At 40.6% G+C, this 20,613-nt stretch overlaps 1 protein-coding gene and 1 long non-coding RNA gene across 2 annotated transcripts; one reads left to right on the forward strand and one right to left on the reverse strand.

Moving 5' to 3' along the window:
* The first annotated feature begins 258 nt into the window (after positions 1–258).
* On the forward strand, positions 259–10,367 carry LOC124118234. Its single transcript, XR_006858444.2, has 6 exons — positions 259–460; positions 2,393–2,492; positions 5,625–5,843; positions 6,874–6,978; positions 9,148–9,273; positions 10,191–10,367. It is a non-coding gene; the product is annotated as an uncharacterized LOC124118234 (long non-coding RNA).
* A 3,708-nt stretch (positions 10,368–14,075) lies between these two features.
* On the reverse strand, positions 14,076–20,260 carry LOC124118238 (transmembrane protein 141-like). Its single transcript, XM_046480347.2, has 4 exons — positions 20,111–20,260; positions 19,216–19,282; positions 18,003–18,194; positions 14,076–16,388 (listed from the first exon to the last, which is right to left on the reverse strand). Exons 1-4 carry the CDS (start codon positions 20,150–20,152, stop codon positions 16,333–16,335), a joined length of 357 nt encoding a protein of 118 aa, XP_046336303.1. The 5' UTR covers positions 20,153–20,260; the 3' UTR covers positions 14,076–16,332.
* Between the last annotated feature and the right edge of the window lie 353 nt (positions 20,261–20,613).

Here is a 20,613-nt window from a genome sequence, read left to right on the forward strand (position 1 = left end):
TACATAATAGTCCAAATATAGCACGTCAAAAGAAGCATTTACGTTCATGAAAGCAGGTTTAGCTCTGTATTTGTGACAGTCATACTCTGCTGTGGGCGTTGTCAAACGCCGAGGCAATTCTATCTCCCTCGGAGTATAGCACGGTCGTTTAATACAAAGAATTGAAATAATTCACCGGATGCATGTTATTAGTATTGAGTGCATGCTAATATTAATGCTTTTGCTTTTTTTTCACTACACAATACCTCGTTGTATTTCGCTGCGACCCAATGCATATTGCCTGTGTGGCGTTTTATCAGTTGAAATGTAGTTCAGGTGAAATGATACCTAGGTAGAAGCATGTTGGTTTGTTTACTCATGATTTGAACACGCCTTTGTTGGTGCTTGCTCGGGTGACGACTTATGTGATATCAGAACTTATACACAGTATCAAGGCCTCCATGTGCTGTGTGGAGTGAAGGTGAGTTAAAGATTACCTCCTTGTCAATATAACCTTGAATGTACTTTACTCCCGCAGTCCGGCGACAATCGGTCAGAGTGTGGTTTCAAGTATTATGTCGTGAAAATAACGCTATTACGTGGAAAGTTACATGATTACGAAACTGCGGGAGCTGTACTAATGATCAAGTCTTCACAAATAGGTTGTAGAGTGCTAAGCAGGGAACGCACTATTTTCTTCAGCGTATGTGCCTAGATCTAAATAGGTCGTGCGAGGTCACTTTGTTGTTTGTTATTTAAAGCCGCACTTACCAATATTCGGGCTATACACCGGCAGTCTGTAAATGATAGAGTCTGGACCAGAAGGTGCAGTGATTGACATCAGGAGCATAGATCTGCGCAATTAGGACACGAAGACCTGTATCTACCATGAGTTTCACACGGGGCACTAAGTATATCTCAGTTTCACACAGTTCACCAATTACCATATCTCTGTTTCACACGGGGCACTAATAACAATGTGTCAGTTTTACACAGGGCACTAATGACGATGACTCAGTTTTACACAGGGCACTAATGACAATGTCTCAGTTTCACATAGGGCACTAATGACAATGTGTCAGTTTTACACAGGGCACTAATGACGATGACTCAGTTTTACACAGGGCACTAATGACAATGTCTCAGTTTCACATAGGGCACTAATGACAATGTGTCAGTTTTACACAGGGCACTAATGACGATGACTCAGTTTTACACAGGGCACTAATGACAATGTCTCAGTTTCACATAGGGCACTAATGACAATTTCTCAGTTTCACACAGAGCACTAATGACAATATGTCATTTTCACACAGGGCAGATGTGACAATGTCTCAGTTTCACACATATCACTTATGACAATGTGTCAGTTCCACACAGGACACTGATGACAATGTTTCAGTTTCACACAGGACACTGATGACAATGTTTCAGTTTTACACAGAGCACTAATGTCAATGTTTCAGTTTTACACAGGGCACTAATGACAATGTCTCAGTTTCACACAGGGCACTAATGACAATGTCTCAGTTTTACATAGGGCACTTATGACAATGCCTCGGTTTCACATAGGGCACTAATGACAATGCCTCAGTTTCACATAGGGCACTAATGACAATGTCTCAGTTTCACACAGGGCACTAAAGACAATGTTTCAGTTTCACACTGGACACTAATGACAATGTTTCAGTTTCACAAAGGGCACTAATGACAATGTGTCAGCTTCACACAGGGCACTAATGACAATGTTTCAGTTTCACACAGGGCCTTATGACAATGTTTCAGTTTCACACAGAGCACTAATGACAATATGTCAGTTTCACGCATGGCACTAATAACAATGCCTCAGTTTCACATGGGGCACTAATAACAATGCCTCAGTTTCACATAGGGCACTTATGACAATGTCTCAGTTTCACACAGGGCACTTAAGACAATGTTTCAGTTTCACACAGGACACTAATGACAGTGTTTCAGTTTCACAAAGAGCACTAAAGACAATGTGTCAGTATCACACAGTGCACTAATGACAATGTGTCAGCTTCACACAGGGCACTAATGACAATGTTTCAGTTTCACACTGGGCCTGATGACAATGTCTCAGTTTCACATAGGGCACTACTGACAAAGTCTCAGTTTCACACGGGTCACTGATGACAATGTCTCAGTTTCACATAGGGCACTAATGACAATGCCTCAGTTTCACATAGGGCACAAATGGCAATGTTTCAGTTTCACACATGACACTAATGACAATGCTTCAGTTTCACAAAGGGCACTAAAGACAATGTGTCAGTCACACACAGGACACTAATAACGGTGTGTCACTTTCATCGAGGGCACTAATTTCACCTCACCTCACCTCGCATCAGAACAACAGTAATTCTCTTGTATTGATTTGACATTCATATAGGTGTCGCCCCACTTGAACTGAATAACCAGGCCCTGTACGAGTCGGCGTCCGGCCACCTGTAGCAAACGATGACAGAAGATGGGGAAAGACTTCATAGCAGGTACCTAGCCAATCAGTAAAGGAAGACAGGGTAGCCGAGAGGTTAAAGTGGTTGCTCGCTCATTCTCATACTTTGGGCATATTTAGCTTGTTTAGGAAGTTTGAGATCCCTTACAGTATTCTCAACTGTGTTCCCATTCTTAATCAAATCAACTGACACACGAGCTGTCTATGGACGGGCATTAGCATCTTGGAACTCAAACTGACGCCAAATCCAAAGAGCAAAGGGTACCACGACTGGCCTTATAACCTTCATGTGGGAAGCTTAAGGCGTTAATGTGAGTCGACCATCTTTAAGACCGATGAAGTCTGACTATGGCTGTGCATGTGATGCTGTTCCACTCACTACTGAGCAATGAACATACGGGTCCTCCTGTGATATGATAGTTCGCTTGCAGCGATCACTGGCACGACCCAAACACGATTCCGGTCATCGACCTCGACCACTGAACATGGAATCGCGCCCATGACACAACAGTCTGACGCTGACCCCTTTCCATTCTGAAACGTCACTGACACTTACGTGCACAATGATGTAACTAATCGACCTGTCGCCACCTGTCAATCAAGCAACATCCAGATCGGGTCGACCACGTATCACTACTAGCGCAGTGATTCATACGGCTACGTCACTTCCTTGAAAGAACCACCACGGCCACCTCTACAACAACGGCAATACCAGGATTGCGTAGAATATCAGCGCAGACAGTGGGGAACCGTTTTCGCGCTGAAGGGATTCGCGCTTGACGACCAGTTCAAGGTGTCATTTTGACGTACCTGTATCGTCGGCTGCGACGTGTATGGTGTCAAGGTCACAGAGTATGGCCTCAACTGCGATGGAGACAAGTTTGGTTATAATCGCGTTTTATGCTTCGTGACTCGGATGGTAGACATCGTGGAACGTTATGCAGGAAACTGCATACAGAAAGTGGTGGTGGTGGTGGTGGTGGTGGTGGTGTAATGATGTGGGCAGCCATCTCCTACATGGTAGAACAGACTTGGTGCATGTTCTGGGGTATTCAACGGCACAACGTTACACGGTTGAGATTCTACAGCCACACGTCCTTCCCATTATGCAACAAGCGAACGTAATTTTCCAACAAGACAACGCCGAACTCACACGGCAAGACTAATAATGGCCTTTTTCGGGAATCACAACATCCATGTCCTGCCATGGCCCTCCATGGCCACCCCTTGCTACAAGACACGCAAAAACTCACCACGTGGAAGCTATTATAGAAATGGTCGGACAGTCGGCTGAAGAGTCATCCATGTAACGAACGCTGTGCTGGCAAGTTTCCCTTAACGATGACCAATGGTGTTCTCGTCTGCCCACAAATTCCTATCCACACCATAACACCCCCTCCACCATACGGCACGACCTCTTGAAGGCAACATGCTGCCGTTCGTTCTCCCCTTCGGCGGTAAACACAGACAGAACCTTTTTTTTATCAGTGAACACCCTCTGATCTGCCAGTCACGTTTCTGCCAACGACATATAGTCCGGGCCCTTCTTAATCTCTGACGACGATGTTGCGCTGTCAATAACTGTTCTCTGTAAGGTCTGTAAGTTCTAATTCCTTGAGCCCTGAGTTGCTTGGCCACTGTCTGTCGACTAATCATATACACTAAGGCATCGTCGCTGATGACGTCACTGTCAAAGATCGATTCCTGTAAATGCAAAGTACGCAAGTACAGGTCTTCATTGGGTGTAGTTACCCTGGGTCTGCCTGTTCGATGTCTGCCCGGTCTGTCTGTAACTTTGCATCAGGCTAGTTACAGCAACACAGGAGCAACCGAAAGTTCTAGCAATGTGGGCATGGGTGGCTTCCATCTGTATCCTACCCAGGACCCCTCGCGTTGTTCGGGTGTCAGTCGTGGCATTTCTATGGAGTTGTTTGTGTTTCTGAAAATGCCGTCCGTATCATGTATATACCCATATTGCACGTATAGTTTCGCCTGCCGCAGCGGCACGTTTTTCACCTTTTCGCATTTTCTAAAAAAAAAACGTGCCATGGATTTTTATCACTTTCTGCATAGAGCACTGTTGTGTTTGTTTTGCATTGATTTAGTTTAAACTTGTGTTTTTATTTTTTTGCAATTTCATTTTAAAAGTTGTAAAGTTTCTTTATGCCGACAGTTTATAATCACCGGTTTCTATTTATGCGAATTTGTTACAGTGTTTAGCAACATTAACATAATACCTACTGCATGTCATTTGAGCGACACTGACACTCACTTCTTTCAGATTGTTTTTTTTTTTTTTATTTTTTTTTTTTTATTGTTACTGGTAAAAGTACATCATGTTTGGATGAGAGTCAAAATACATGACCAGGTTTTTTTCAGAAAGTACATATCATTCGCACACATCCATACACACATTCACACTCACTAGAAGCTTTAGTACTTATGAAGACAGGATGCAGGATATATATTTAGTAAAGTTTTGGAATAGCAAATGTTTATATTTTCAAAAGGTTTTCATAAGGAGCCCATTTCGTATAGAATTCAGTCTGTTTGGCTTTATTAAAGTGTCTATATTTTTCTAGTTGGTAATAATATTTAACCTCATTTTGGAAATGTCTAATGGTTGGTTGGTTATTTTTCATTTTGCATCTATAAATGTGAAATTTGGCCAATAAAAGTATCAGATCAAAAATATCATCAGTGTGGAAATGTTTTGAAAAGCCAAAAAGAATTAGGTCTGAAGTAAGATTTATCTTGCCAGTATGTGGACACTTGGATTCAATCCATTGTGAAAATCTTTTCCAGAAATTTTTGCTTACCCTACAGCTCTTTCAGATTGTTACATTAATCTTCTGGTTTGCATTGACGTAACAACTAGATGGTAAATGGTGGTCTCCAGATATGTTCTAATGGTTTCCATATAAGTAGTGTTATTTAATTGGCAAACGCCCCTCCATAGCTCTTTAACTTATGGTAAGCATAACAATTTAGGAAGTTTAGATATTGAGCACATTATTTTACCTTCTTAATTACATACACAATGACAAAGTCTCTTTTCTTTGATACTCACTAAATAATCCTATACTGTAAGAACGTACACAACTTATACGGCGCCAGTGTCCATTTACAATTAGACAATATGTTTGGTTTTGGTTTTTCCTTACAGATAAAAATCCAACTGCTTTGAAGATTTGAAGAGACAAATTGTGTTGACCGATGTGTGCTACTTGTCAAAATGTTTGCACATGCGCAGACAAAGAACTCTGGCGTTTCCGGTCGAAACGTAATGTCAAGGTCGGCCCGTGGCCCAGTCAGCTTCGTTGACGTATCATTGGACGGGAGTTATATAACGATTGAGAACACCACAACTGGGTCTAAGGCAAAGGTTGATGATTATTTCATTGTTTTTAGTTTCCTATATATTGAAGGCAAAGTTGATACAATTCGTTTAACGGCAAAACAAGATAAGTAAACTTATTACAAAATACTTATTTTTTGGTTCTCCATAAATGGTGTTTTTTAGCAGTTTAAAGTGCATTCGGGGAATAACAATGAGCATTTCGTTTTAGACAAAATCGTTTTGAATTCGCGTATAACTGTAAGTACGTTTGATATCTAAAATTCGAATATGTTATATTATTTATTAACTTCTTGGTACATGTACATAATGGAAATGCATTTTGTGCTTGTGTGTGAATTATTCACATATAGATTTCAGCACAGTGTGCCATTTAATAAGCCGAACATGACATTCTGCTGTTATAACACTCCTAATGTTTAGTCAAGGGGCAGCTTCTGTAAAAAAGGCATCTTCCCGAGGCAAGGGCGTTAACTGACTGTTAAAGTCAGTTAACTCCCTTGTCTCGGAAGATGTGAAAAGGTGACATATTGATGTCACAAATTCAATGTATTGATATTTAAAATTAACACTATTTTCAGATATATCACAAAATGTACCATTGACATAATAAATAAGATGTCATAAATGAATTATTGATATCTGTAAATTGAATTCATTATATTATGTAATTAATTCATTACTGGTATCACGAAATGAAATTTTGACATCACAAATTCGAGTTTTGGATATCATAAAATATATTTTAGATACCACACAATTTATCTTATGAAATGATAAACTTATATTTGATATACAAAATATCAATACCTTTAAAAATATTATATCAATCAGTTTCAATTTTCGATATCAAATTTGCATTTTGTGACATCAAATAGATTAAATATTGATACACTGAATTTGGGGATAACTAGTAAAACGGCGTTTCATAAGGCTTGGCTTGTTTACGACTAACTGAAATAACCATCTTATAATACGACGTGAATTGTACCACTTAATATTACTACCCCCAGTAATACAAAGTAATACTAAAAGATGACTCTAATTTGGCGACTAGTCGGTGCAGCTGGATGGATGGACTTTGAGAAAAAAGAGAAAAAAACAACCCGATATCCTCTACAAATTCGGCGACTACATCCTACATCCGGGTGTTAAACTCAGAGTAAGTAGCGGCAGAACACCCTGTCTCAGTGAGAGAATGAATGTTGTATTCCGCCGCCATCAGCAGTACTCCAGCTATATTGCGATAGTCTGTAAACACACAACTCCGAATGGACCACTGAAAACCATTTACGGTACTAGGTGTTAGCAGGAAATTCCATTTCAAGGCGATCAATAATGTTTGGGTTTTTGCCAGGTTTAACTGGCAGTAATGTGAATGTTGAAACTGTCCGGATTTTAACGGAAGGGTTTTCTTTCATTGTGTTAAGCATGGGCGTCTGCCCGGAGACCGGAATGTCGGTGGTTTCATCTCTGTCCGCGTAATACCTAAAGAAGTTAAAAGATGGTATATTTGTTATTCTGGCTCTCGGTATTAAGGGGGTGAGGTCAGGTGAAATGGGGTTTAACGTCGCGTCCAAGATTATTGCGCTTGGCCCATAAGGGACATGTTTTTCAATATTTTGATATTTCACTTACTTTTATCATAATCTTTTGCAAATTAACACAATTTGTCATACAAATATGTGATAAATCATGTCTAAAAACAACCGAAAACATGGAAAATGTACTTTCAAGTAGCTATTGAATCGCTGAAATGTGAAGCGAAAATGTCAAAAACTAAAATGAAAATGTCAAAAACAAAAACGAAAATGTCAAAAACAAAAGCGAAAATGTCAAAAACTAAAATGACCGTACAGAAAACTATTTCCACCGCACCCGCCCCGGTGGGAATATTATCACCGCAGTGGAAATAGTTTACTATTACTTTGTGGATCGGCCCACTTAAACTACAATTTTGAGAAGAGTCTCTTTTACTTCCCGGCGAGTCTGTTTTCTTATTTCAGTAAAAAGGAAGTTTCAAAGCACTTCACTACAGAAAGCTAAGTGAGTGAGTGAGTGAGTTAAAATTTAACGTCGCATCGGCATTATCTCAGCCATATAGCGACGAGACCAAGTTAATATATTTACAATGTAGAGAAAGCTAAGACACCCTTTGACAAATTCTGATCCTTACTGTGCATATATGGCTTCATTACATGTGTGCTGTTTGTTATCCTTACTCTACACCTGGCTTCATTACCCGTGTACTATTTGTTATCCTTACTCTACATCTGGCCTCATTACCCGTGTACTATTTGTTATCCTTACTCTACATCTGGCCTCATTACCCGTGTACTATTTGTTATCCTTACTCTACATCTGGCTTCATTACCCGTGTACTATTTGTTATCCTTACTCTACATCTGGCTTCATTACCCGTGTACTATTTGTTATCCTTACCCTACATCTGGCTTCATTACCCGTGTACTATTTGTTATCCTTACTCTACATCTGGCCTCATTACCCGTGTACTATTTGTTATCCTTACTCTACATCTGGCTTCATTACCTGTGTACTATTTCTTATCCTTACTCTACATCTGGCTTCATTACCCGTGTACTATTTGTTATCCTTACTCTACATCTGGCTTCATCCGTGTACTATTTGTTATCCTTACTCTACATCTGGCTTCATCCGTGTACTATTTGTTATCCTTACTCTACATCTGGCTTCATCCGTGTACTATTTGTTATCCTTACTCTACATCTGGCTTCATCCGTGTACTATTTGTTATCCTTACTCTACATCTGGCTTCATCCGTGTGCTATTTGGTATCCTTACTCTACATCTGGCTTCATTACCCGTGAACTATTTGTTATCCTTACTCTACATCTGGCTTCATTACCCGTCTGCTATTTGTTATTCCTATAAGCCGTGATATTGCTGGAATATTGCTAAAAGCGGCGTAAAACCACACTCACTCACCCACTTAGTGTACATCTGGTTTCAGCCAAGTATCTGTGTGCTACTTGTTATCTGTTACCTGTTGTTGTCAATGTTAATTTGCTGCTTATCATGTCATGTAAATATACCTCTCTTCACTTGGTTGTTGTCACTCCAGCTTGCTAACGGTGTGAAAATCTACATCGAAACGTCGCTATGTGCAATAAAATAGTTGTTGCCATAAAGTATGTTTTCTTACTCCCTTTGACTTGATATTCCCCAAAAGCCCTTTTCATATTGTCGGCAACCAAAAAATACCAATATGTAAATCAGATAACTGAGAAATATTGACCCTAACTGCAATAGTGTTCAAAATGGCGTTAAAACAACTCCCCCACTTTCCTAGATCTACAGTCGCTGTAGCCCACCTGCGCTCCGACAAGACATCGGTTGTGACTACATCATCAATTACGACGTTTTCAACTGGGGATTCGGCGCGACTACCGTGTATCTCTATAATGACGAAAAGAAAGTTAGTATAACATCATGAACAGGTTACCTTTCATTGTCATATGGCCTGTTGGATTATAGCACGTTCATACTCACTGTTAACTTTGAAGCGTAAACAGGTAGTATTACTCACTCACGAGACTCGCAATGGACGTTTAGCTAATTCGACTTTATTTATATTTGATGTGGAGATAATGATTTTTTTTTAAAATACCACCACAATCTCATCACTTTCGACACCTTCCCGAGGCAAGGGAGTTAGGTGACTATAAACGTCCAGTTTCCACCCTTGCCGAACTACGCAGGAATTTTGAGGCTCGATCGTAGAGCGGCGATTACGATTTGTCCCTTCTATTTCCCTCCTGCTGACCAATCAGATTCAACCTCTCATATCACTTGCATTTGCTTTAAAAATGGCGGTGCCCAGTCAAGACGTGGTAGATAATCAAGATCTTTATTAAAATAAAATGGGTCTTACCTCGTGAAGCACATCAAATCACATGAGCTCCTTGATTAAAAGCATTAAAAGATTTGGAAAACATCTGTATACATGCTCTGCAAATCGTGCAATCGATCGAAATCTGTACGGCAGTTGCCATGTTGTTTATGAACCGAATGTCGATTTCGTTACGTGATTTTAACTGGACTATGCATAGACTCGTTTGTCCAGCCAAAATATATCTCCAAAATTTCAGCCTAGGTCGGCAAAGGCGGAAAGTGGACTTTTATTGTCAGTGAACTCCCTTGCCTCGGGAAGATGCGCTTTTGGATCACCTTAATGCTTATTTTTTATAGATGATAATGGCGGAAGTGGTGGTGGTGGTGGTAGTGATGATGATGATGATGATGATGATGATGATGATGATGATGTAGGTGATTGTGACGCCGTTAACTAAATAATGAATACGGAAATGGTATTTTTTAAATTTCTTTTCACAGGAAAAGGCTTCACTGACGTCAACAATCATTTCTCTATAGGGCGGTCCCTCATACATAGTTGATAAACACTAAACGTTAGACCATGACCACAAACTTCCGTGAATCAAAACATCTGAATTGTATTATATTGAGCAACACATATTTGTAATATATTGTATTAAATGCGAATTCATCTGATAATGGGTTTTTTGTCATTGTCATGATTTTGTTTCAAAACCAGAGCTTCACTGTGAGTGAGTGAGTATGGTTTTACGTCCCTTTTAGAAATTTTCCAGCAATATCATGGCAATCTTATATTGATTAATTGATTGAGTTGAACAGTATGTCAGTTATGTCACGCCGTATATGCTTAATTTGGGAGGAGAGCCGGAAGTTAAACCCACGAGCACAGATATAATCATGACAAACAAATGCTTACATACAGGGCGCATCTAAGTTTCAACTAATACAGAGTTTTGTCAACTTAAGGAGAAATACACACGAATGTAATAATATATACTTCTTGTTAACGACCTTTTGGATGAATAAAGTGAATAGGGAATAGCCGAGACAACGCCAAAGTGAAAATAACTGAAATTAACACCCTAAGGCGTCTTTACAAGCCAAGTCAACAATGGAGTCTTTTTAAGTTAACAATAGCGTCTGCATTACGTCAACAATAGTTTCTGCATTACGTCTGCACTACATCAACAATAGTATATATTACGTCAACAATAGTGTCTGTATTACGTCAAGTGGTTGTATTACGTCACCAATAGTGGTTGTATGACGTCATCAATAGCGTCTGTATTTCTAATACAAGATATTCACCATCCCAACACACACTCGCGTGATAACCTCTATCTATCATCCAAAACTGTCTCCCACAGGAGATATCGCTTGGGTTAGATCAAGCTCACCATTGCAGACCATTGTGACGTCATTGTTACCATGACGTCACAATCAAGCGACATCACTGAAGCTGTTAGCAGTACTTTTTACACTTAAGACACTGCTAACTACTGTCTACAAACTGATTAAGGTTTGGAAGAATGATGTTGGATGATAAATAAAATCTCACCCTCGTGTCTTTTGATGTCAAATATATCAACAATCGTTGATAAAAGTTGGAAAAAAACACTTTTATCATTTACTTGTGTTGATATATTTGATATCAAAAGACCCTCGGGTGAGATTCTCTATTTATCATCCAAAACTGGCTCCTACAGGAGATATCGCTTGGATTAGATCAAGCGATATCTACACTCTATATATCGCTGCAATGAAATTACATCACAATGCTTTGCAGACCATTGTGACGTCACTGGTTACCATGATGTCACAATCAAATGACATCACTAATGGCTCTGCTACTGAAGCTGTTAGCAGTACTTTTTACACTGAAGACACTGCTAATTACTGTCCACAAATTGATGAAGTTGGAAGAATGATGTTGGATGATAAATAAAATCTCACCCTCGTGTCTTTTGATATCAAATATATCAACACTCGTTGATAAAAGTAGCAAAAATCCTCCGCAAGCCTCGGAATTTTTCCACTTTTATCAACTCGTGTTGATATATTTGATATCAAAAGACACGAGGGTGAGATTCTCTATATATCCCCATATCTTGTACATCGAAGGGTGTTTGCACACTTGCAATCAGTACGTGTGACTTCGTCTCCACACAAACAGTCAACCATCTTTATCGCGGAAAAAATATAGCACAAAACGAGAGATGACATGAGCGTATGTATGCTCAAATTGCTCTCCAGTGAAATGTTTGTAGTTTGGCTACAATTGTTTGAGAGGCATTTCTCAGAAGTTGGTGGATGGCAAAGTAGGCACAATTTATGGATAACAACGTTATAATAAAGAAATTGTTATCCATAAATTGTGTCTACTTTGTTCACACCAAATAGATTTAAATAGTATATGTCTGTAAAGAACTATACTTCAGTGCGTCAGCCACAGTGACAGTCAGCTGTAATACATTTACGTCAAGAAAAAGGCTACGGGACCAATTTGAATAGACTAACATTAAGTCTCTGAAATCTTATATTACACAATATCCTTCTTGACTCTAAAAATTAAAAAAACATTTCCCTATGTGGAATAGAGCTAGCTTGAGCTTGCTAGACTTGCTTTTGTATGCGTTTCTAGATTTATTTATTTTTCTTAAAATAAATATTTTTTCCACGGTCATGGTGCAGTACTACCATTTGAACCGTAACTGTATTTGACTCACGGCTGTCGCCAGTCATGTGACAGTCACGTGCACGAAACTAGTGGAGTCCTGCCAGTACAGACCGAGGTCCTATTGGCCCATTACAATGCATCTTCCCGAGGCAAAGGAGTTACCTGACTGTAAAAGTCCACTTTTGAGGTCAGTTAACACCCTTGCCTCGGGAAGAGGAATGCAATGATAGTACGCGCATTCGATTATTAGATTTTGAGTGATCTCGGTCAACCACATTTCTGGCAACCAGGATTGTCTAAATTCAGCCTGAGTTAACCAGTGTTAATCATGGATAACTCAGGGCATTACATGAAATAAAACGAATTAAATGCAACCTTAGATATAATACAACATGGCTGCCGTGAGATGAGGTGAAATTGGGTTTACTGCGCTTATATAGGGACGTGCATGCACGTGTGTGTGTGTGTGTGTGGCTACTTGTGCTTGTACTTGTCCGGACTGATGCCGATGTATAGTGCTAGCCCACTGAGGTACCATGCCACAGTTGTAACATGAATACCCCACTCAGACACAGTATACTGACTCCGAGCCAACCAATCGACTCGTCGATACACTCAACATCAAAATCGTTGATGAGGACCAAGCACAATAACACACTTACCGCAGCTAGCTTTAAACTGTATTGCAATTCATTGGTCAACAAACAGACAGCTGTGACCTGTCTTGTTTCCCACCCTACCAGCCTGCGAAAAAAAATCAATATTTCAACATTTGAATGTTTCGCGAAAAATAAGTGCTGACAACATGCTAGCATATGTCACAATACATCGCGTGTAATGTCAGAGAATGGTGAAAATGTGTTGCTTTGTAACATGCTATGTTCAGTATGTGATTGTTTGTTGTTTAACGCCGCAATATTCCCGCTATATGACGGCGGCCTGTAAATAATCGAGTCTGGACCGGACAATCCAACGATTTAAAGCATGAGGATCTATCCTGTTTGTTTTCAAACGCCGCACTCAGCAATATTCCAGCTATATGGCGGCGGTCTGTAAATAATCGAGTCTGGACAAGACAATCCAGTGATCAACATCATGAGCATCGATCCACGCATTTGGGATACGATGACATGCATCTACAAAGTCAGCGAGTCTGACACCCGATCCCGTTAGACGACACTAACGACAAGCATGGATTGCTGAAGACCCGGATCTTCAAGGAGTTGTTGTTAGTGGCAGTAAGAGATTGTTATAAGTTTGTTTGTAATGACTGTCAGTGGCAGCTGATTATTGAAGCGCTAGTATACTGTTGAGCCGGCATCAAGCCAGTGAAAATTTGAGTAACCTGGTTGTTTACAAACATGACAGACTTGGTGGTAATCTCTCCAACAAACGTCAAAACGTATCAACACGTATTAACATAATCGATGAAACTAGTTTATGTCTAAAATGAGTACAGTGTAAATACATACAGAAGAAACAAGTTATATAGCAATCCTCGCATGTATTAAATGAGTGAGTGAGTATGGTTTTACTCCGCTTTTAGCAATATTCCAGCAATATCACGGCGGGGAACACCAGAAATGGGCTTCACACATTATACCCATGTCGGGAATCGAACCGGGGGCGTCGGCGTGACAAGCGAACGCTTTAACCAATAGGCTATCCGACCGCCCCGCATGTATTAAAAAAACAACACACAACAATTTCATATATTCTGCCTTTATTTTTCAAGTATGACTTTCACTAAATCAACATCTGCATCACAAGGCCCACAATTTTGGCAAGTATCAAGTACATATTTGTCTGAGTCTACAGCATTCCCAGTCAAGCCCAGGCCTCGAGAAGTCCAAGAGTGAGTGAATGTTGTTTGTTAGTTGTTTAACGCTATACAAAGCAATATGCCAGCGATCTGGACCAGACAATCCAGTGACTGACATCATGCGCATCGATCCACGCAATTGGGATATGATGACATGCATCAGCCAAGTCAGCGAGCCTGGCCACCCGATCTCGTTAGTCGCCTCTTACGACAAGCATAGTCGCCTTTAACAGCAAGCGTGGGTTGCTGAAGACCTATTCTACCCCAGGTCTTCAGGGGTAGAGGGATAGAGTGAGTTGGGTTTAGTAATTCATATAGTACTTAGGCTATTCCCACATATCTGCTTGATCTTCGAGGAATGCCCAAAGTGAGGCATGTTGTAATTTACCTATGTACCTAAAAATGGTACGATAACGTAATGAATAAGCAATTTATACCCATGATCAGTGAGTCCAGGCGACTAGGGGAGACAACTTAAGCCACAGAGCCACGTGTGTCTGAACAGGTCTAATAACCAGAATTAGCCTCCAACCCATGTCCTTGACACACTTTCACTTCTGACCTTGGAACAAGGATGACTTTTGACTAGATTTGAGGGCCAGGGACCGATTGTCATTGCTTAGCTTATCAAGATGATATCTACAGGTGAGAAAACTAAACTGACAAGGGAGATAACTCTGTGGCCACCCAACAGACAAGGGAGATAACTCTACAGCCAGTCACATGACAAACAAGAGGTTCATCTCAGTCATGACTATACAAACCAAGGCATAGTTATCAGGACATTTGGTACCAGTGCCCTGGCCTAGCCAGCGGAAACAGATCTGAGCCAATCATGAGCCAAATGCTGCCTAATGTTATTTAGAAAATAAGCCTACTTGGTTTCAAAATTTGAGTAGTCTGAATGTGGAGTATATTGAATAAATAACATACATTGGCTCATAACAATCTATATATAGACCTCTTATTTCCATATGTCATTATATGTTAATGTGTTCAAACTTTTATCGAGTAGTGTTTATATATTTGATACAAAATACATTAGGGTATATCAATATCAATATAACATGCAAATTCATTCTTACAACTTTTTCAGTTAGTAAAGCGATTTGCTGTGCAGAGTTGCGTCTCTTGGGCACGCCAGAAACCTATGATTGTGGGTTCGAATCCCGGTTCGATGGTTTGTTTCGAGGTTTGTCAGCACCATACCCGTGCTTGCTCGTGGGTTTCACCGAAGTGGTAAAAGTTTGAGACCTGCATCACTTCGTGCTTACCTCTCCCATTAAGCTGGCACGCCGCGATATAACTGGAATACTGTTAAAAGCGGCGTTAAACCCAACTCACTCACTCACTCAGTTAGTAAAGAGTAGTAGTAGTAATTGAGTGAAAAACATACAGCATTTATTTACTTGTTTTGATATATGATATCAAAAGGCACTGGGTTGAGATTCTCAATTCAAGGTATGGTCTTCCCGAGGCAAGGGAGTTAACCGACTATAAAAGTCCAGTTTCCACCCTTGCTAAACTAGGCTGGAATTATGGAGTTATATTTTGGCTGGACTAACGAGTCTATGCATAGTTCAATCAAATTCGCGTAACCAAATCGACATCCGGTTTGTTTACTGCCATGCAGATTTCGGTTTATTGTAGGATTTGCAAAGAATGTGTCTCACCAACTGGGCGCTAACAGATATCTCCTAAATCTTTTCATGTTTTTTCCATGCACTTGCTGAGGTAAGACAGTTTTATCACAATATAGATTTTGATAATGGATCAGATCGTCTTGACTGGGCGCCGCCATTCTGTTTTAAGCAAATGCAAGTGATATGAGAGGTGGAATTTGATAGGTCAACAGCAGGGATATTGAAGGGACATAATTTGTAATAGCCCAATCTAGCCCAGAAGTTCCAGCCTTGTTCGGCAAGGGTGGAAAATGGACTTTTATAGGTAACTCCCCTGCCTTGGGAAGATGGGATAAAAGGACATTTGGTACCAGTGCCTGGCCCAGCCCACTCAAACAGTGCTCCCTGAGTGCGGACTGTGTGTAACTGCTATATGCTATTGTAGGGTATTACACAGAGATGTTGCTTCAGGACAATGTGTTTCTGTCATAAAGGTCAAATACTGATGACGCAGCACAGCTATGACGGAGTTGATGGCAATGTGTTTGGTGATGTTTTTTCCATCTTTTTCCTTTCTGAAACAAAATGAAACAATTGATCGAAAATAGCTTTTAACTGTTTATCATTTTTTGTTATCTTTTTCGGTGTTAACTCTTTTTGCCAAAATCTTAAGAAACTAGATAGAGTGTGAAGGAAGAATATATCGATCTGACACCATGACAGACAGAAATTGTCACTAGCCTGCTTTAGTCAGTTTGTTTATTGTTAAAGGTATAACAAGGTCAAAGAGAACTTTTAGGGGGTGTCCTTATATTCAGGCTGCTGAATGCTTTAGGATAATTTTTACTGCTGCAAGGAAGTCTGTGTATGAGGGCTTTGACCTCTGTAGTGAGTGTATGAGGTTTGGGCCTAGATAGTCAGTGAATGAGGTTTGGGCCTTGATAGTCAGGGAATGAGGTTTGGGCCTTGATAGTCAGGGAATGAGGTTTGGGCCTTGATAGTCAGTGAATGAGGTTTGGGCCTTGATAGTCAGTGAATGAGGTTTGGGCCTGGTTAGTTAGGAATGAGGTTTGGGCCTAGATAGTCAGGGAATGAGGTTTGGGCCTTGATAGTCAGTGAATGAGGTTTGGGCCTGGTTAGTTAGGAATGAGGTTTGGGCCTCGATAGTCAGTGAATGAGGTTTGGGCCTTGATAGTCAGTGAATGAGGTTTGGGCCTGGTTAGTTAGGAATGAGGTTTGGGCCTCGATAGTCAGTGAATGAGGTTTAAGCCTTGATAGTCAGGGAATGAGGTTTGGGCCTTGATAGTCAGTGAATGAGGTTTGGGCCTTGATAGTCAGTGAATGAGGTTTGGGCCTGGTTAGTTAGGAATGAGGTTTGGGCCTCGATAGTCAGTGAATGAGGTTTGGGCCTCGATAGTCAGTGAATGAGGTTTGGGCCTGGTTAGTTAGGAATGAGGTTTGGGCCTCGATAGTCAGTGAATGAGGTTTGGGCCTTGATAGTCAGTGAATGAGGTTTGGGCCTGGTTAGTTAGGAATGAGGTTTGGGCCTCGATAGTCAGTGAATGATGTTTAAGCCTAGATAGTCAGTGAATGAGGTTTGGGCCTTGATAGTCAGTGAATGAGGTTTGGGCCTCGATAGTCAGTGAATGAGGTTTGGGCCTGGTTAGTTAGGAATGAGGTTTGGGCCTCGATAGTCAGTGAATGAGGTTTGGGCCTCGATAGTCAGTGAATGAGGTTTGGGCCTGGTTAATTAGGAATGAGGTTTGGGCCTCGATAGTCAGTGAATGAGGTTTGGGCCTCGATAGTCAGTGAATGAGGTTTGGGCCTCAATAGTCAGAGAATGAGGTTTGGGCCTCGATAGTCAGTGAATGAGGTTTGGACCTCGATAGTCAGGGAATGAGGTTTGGGCCTCGATAGTCAGTGAATGAGGTTTGGACCTCGATAGTCAGTGAATGAGGTTTGGGCCTCGATAGTCAGAGAATGATGTTTGGGCCTAGATAGTCAGAGAATGATGTTTGGGCCTAGATAGTCAGAGAATGAGGTTTGGAGCTAGTCAGTTAGGTGATGAGGTTTGGGCCTGGTTAGTCATAAAATGAGTTATAACAAATTTTTAGGTCAGTAGTGTCACCAGTGTATGATGAAGATCTTAATGTCCTGGTTTGATGTTTTTCCTTGGCAACTAAACCCACCATCAATAGATGTCAGTGCAGTGTGTCGGTCTTCCATTGCCATCCACATGTCTTGACAACCCTTGGTCTGCTTGCGAGTAACGACGTACGAGACCACGCTCCCGCCCAGCACCGAAGTCAGCAGGAATGATGACCAGGCATATGGGAGGCGTGTCTTCAGCAGCTCCTGAACGACATACAAACCAGCAGTTGCTGAAAGAAACAGCATGTTTTTAAGAACACAAATGCATGTATTTTCATTCTTTTAGAAAACTGAACCTCATGCCACAATTTTGTCTCCAGATAATGAGTGAAATAGTTATTTTGTCCACATGGGTAGCAAATCATTATAATTCTGGATTATTCCATGAAGTTGGCTTGTTTATTTATTGTTTAATACCATGCACAGGAATATTCCATCTGTATGACAGCAGCCTGTAAATAAGCAAATCCAGCAATTGGAAGTTTTTAACAATAATCCACATTGTTGTGGTACAATGTGTTTTTTGTTTGTTTGTTTGTTTGTTTGCAGCGGTAGAAAATGCCACTAGTCCTATAGTCCTTAACTGCCCAATAGTTCATAAGGACTAGTAGAAATTTACCATTTTTAAGGGTTTTGCTATATGTCATAATTATTAGGACTAGTGGCTAAAAGTGTTACGTTCTAGCGCTGGTTTGTTTGTTTGTCAATCCAGTGATTGATATCATGAGCATCCACTCAATTGGGATACGATGACACATGGTATAGTCGCGAGCTTGACCACCGGATCCCTTTAGTTGCCTCTTACGACAAGCATAGTCGCCATTTACGGCAAGCATGGGTTGTTGAAGACCTATCCTTCCCCGGGTCTTCACAGGCAAGGGAATATGTACAAACATTGGCTGAAGACTTGGGGCTTAATCACAGCTTCTGAGCAGGTCTAGATAAACCATGCCATGTTCCAGAATATCATGTCATGTGACACCAGAGATGGCATCTCAACCGGGGAATCAAACCAGCAAGAGAAGTGAGTTAGCAGGTTGAGCACCACTTTTAGGACTATTCCAGCAAAATCATGGCGGGGGGACATGAGAAATGGGCTTCACACATTGTACCCACATGTGGAATCGAACCCAGGCCTTCGGTGTGACGATCAAACCCTTTAACCACTAGACTACCCCAACATCCCAACAGGAGGAGAAACTTCATTGACCACTAGGCTACCCAGCTTTGCTTGAACAGACATCGTCTTACCTGTTGCAAAGGTGAATGTTCCTGCCATGAATGCGGACGACTGACACTTGGCGTAAGTCTCATAGTGCTGAAATGAAACAACATTATCATAAACCGAAAGCTGCGATGTGGTCCGACGGTCAAGACCCCATCGCGGCTCTCGGCTACATTATCATTATCATGTTTGGTGGTAGAATTAGTGATTTCATTTGAGTGTTTCTGTGTTGGTTGTTGGTTCGTCCATTTTTTTTCCAATTGTATTGTCGGTGAACTTTTTGTCCCTTGTCCTTGTGCTTTAATGCAAAGACCACATACCCTGGGTCAGGCCTTGAGGCTAGTTGGAGACTAGTCACTGCTGCGCAAGACCAAGCTGTACTTTTACGCGTAACTGTGCTAGAATCAAAGATTTGCATGCGAGGTTTTCGAGAATTTACTCAAAAGCTGTCCAATCCTTTACATATATATTTATAAACGTTGAGTTACGTTAGTTTTCTTGATTTGGGAAAGGACATTCATTACATATGATTAACTATATGTGTATGTTGACATTCTTGCGAATTAACGAACGGGAACATCGTACCACATCCCATATCCGTATATGGTCTCTGCTGAATGAATGCTAGTGGATCTTATTCACGTATGACAAGGTAACACGATGAAAATATTTGATTTATGATAAACTGCACTTATCGCCAAAAAACGGATGTTTCCCAAATGAAAACTGGTTCTTGGTGTGTTGGTCTGTTGTAGGTATGACTGGTATATACCTCGATACGCGTATAACGCTATTATACCAGCGGTTATTAGAAATTAGTCCCGACATGGATATATATAGACATTCTGCATTAATGAAAGACCATTCTCCAATTTTATCATAATCATTGTCTGCGATATATTTAAAAAGATGACAACCAACTGGATATTTTTCTTTCAATTCCTCTGGCACTTTTCTGTTCATATTTGCTTGCAGGTGTGTTCAATGTGTACAGATCAAGCAGTAGCTAGGCTTTTACGATCGCTTTCAATGCCTGACATTGCCGACCGACATTGCCCATGTTTTACTCAAAGGGAGGTAACTCTAAATAATTTCACGATACTACTTTCCTAAACCAAAAGTATCTAATATTTCGAATTATTATAAGGTCTAAACAGAAACAATTTCATATAGTGTGACACTTATATTGATTCTGACAAACTGGCATTTTAACCATGTACATTATGAAATAGGTTAAAACGACAGGCACCTCAACCAGATGATTTAATTATTTTAGACCCATATACATATTGGTCTCTTCCTATATGTATCGGCTCCCGGTGCCTGTGGTGAAATCTAGGCGCGAATGCAAAGAAATGGCGATGAAATGGGAAAACTTAATGCATGTGTACTGGAAGGCGTTATGACCGAGCTCTGGTTGGTTC

Source organism: Haliotis rufescens, unplaced genomic scaffold (assembly GCF_023055435.1).
Source record: "Haliotis rufescens isolate VD_foot unplaced genomic scaffold, xgHalRufe1.0.p SCAF_8, whole genome shotgun sequence".
NCBI classification, from domain to species: Eukaryota; Metazoa; Mollusca; class Gastropoda; order Lepetellida; family Haliotidae; genus Haliotis; species Haliotis rufescens.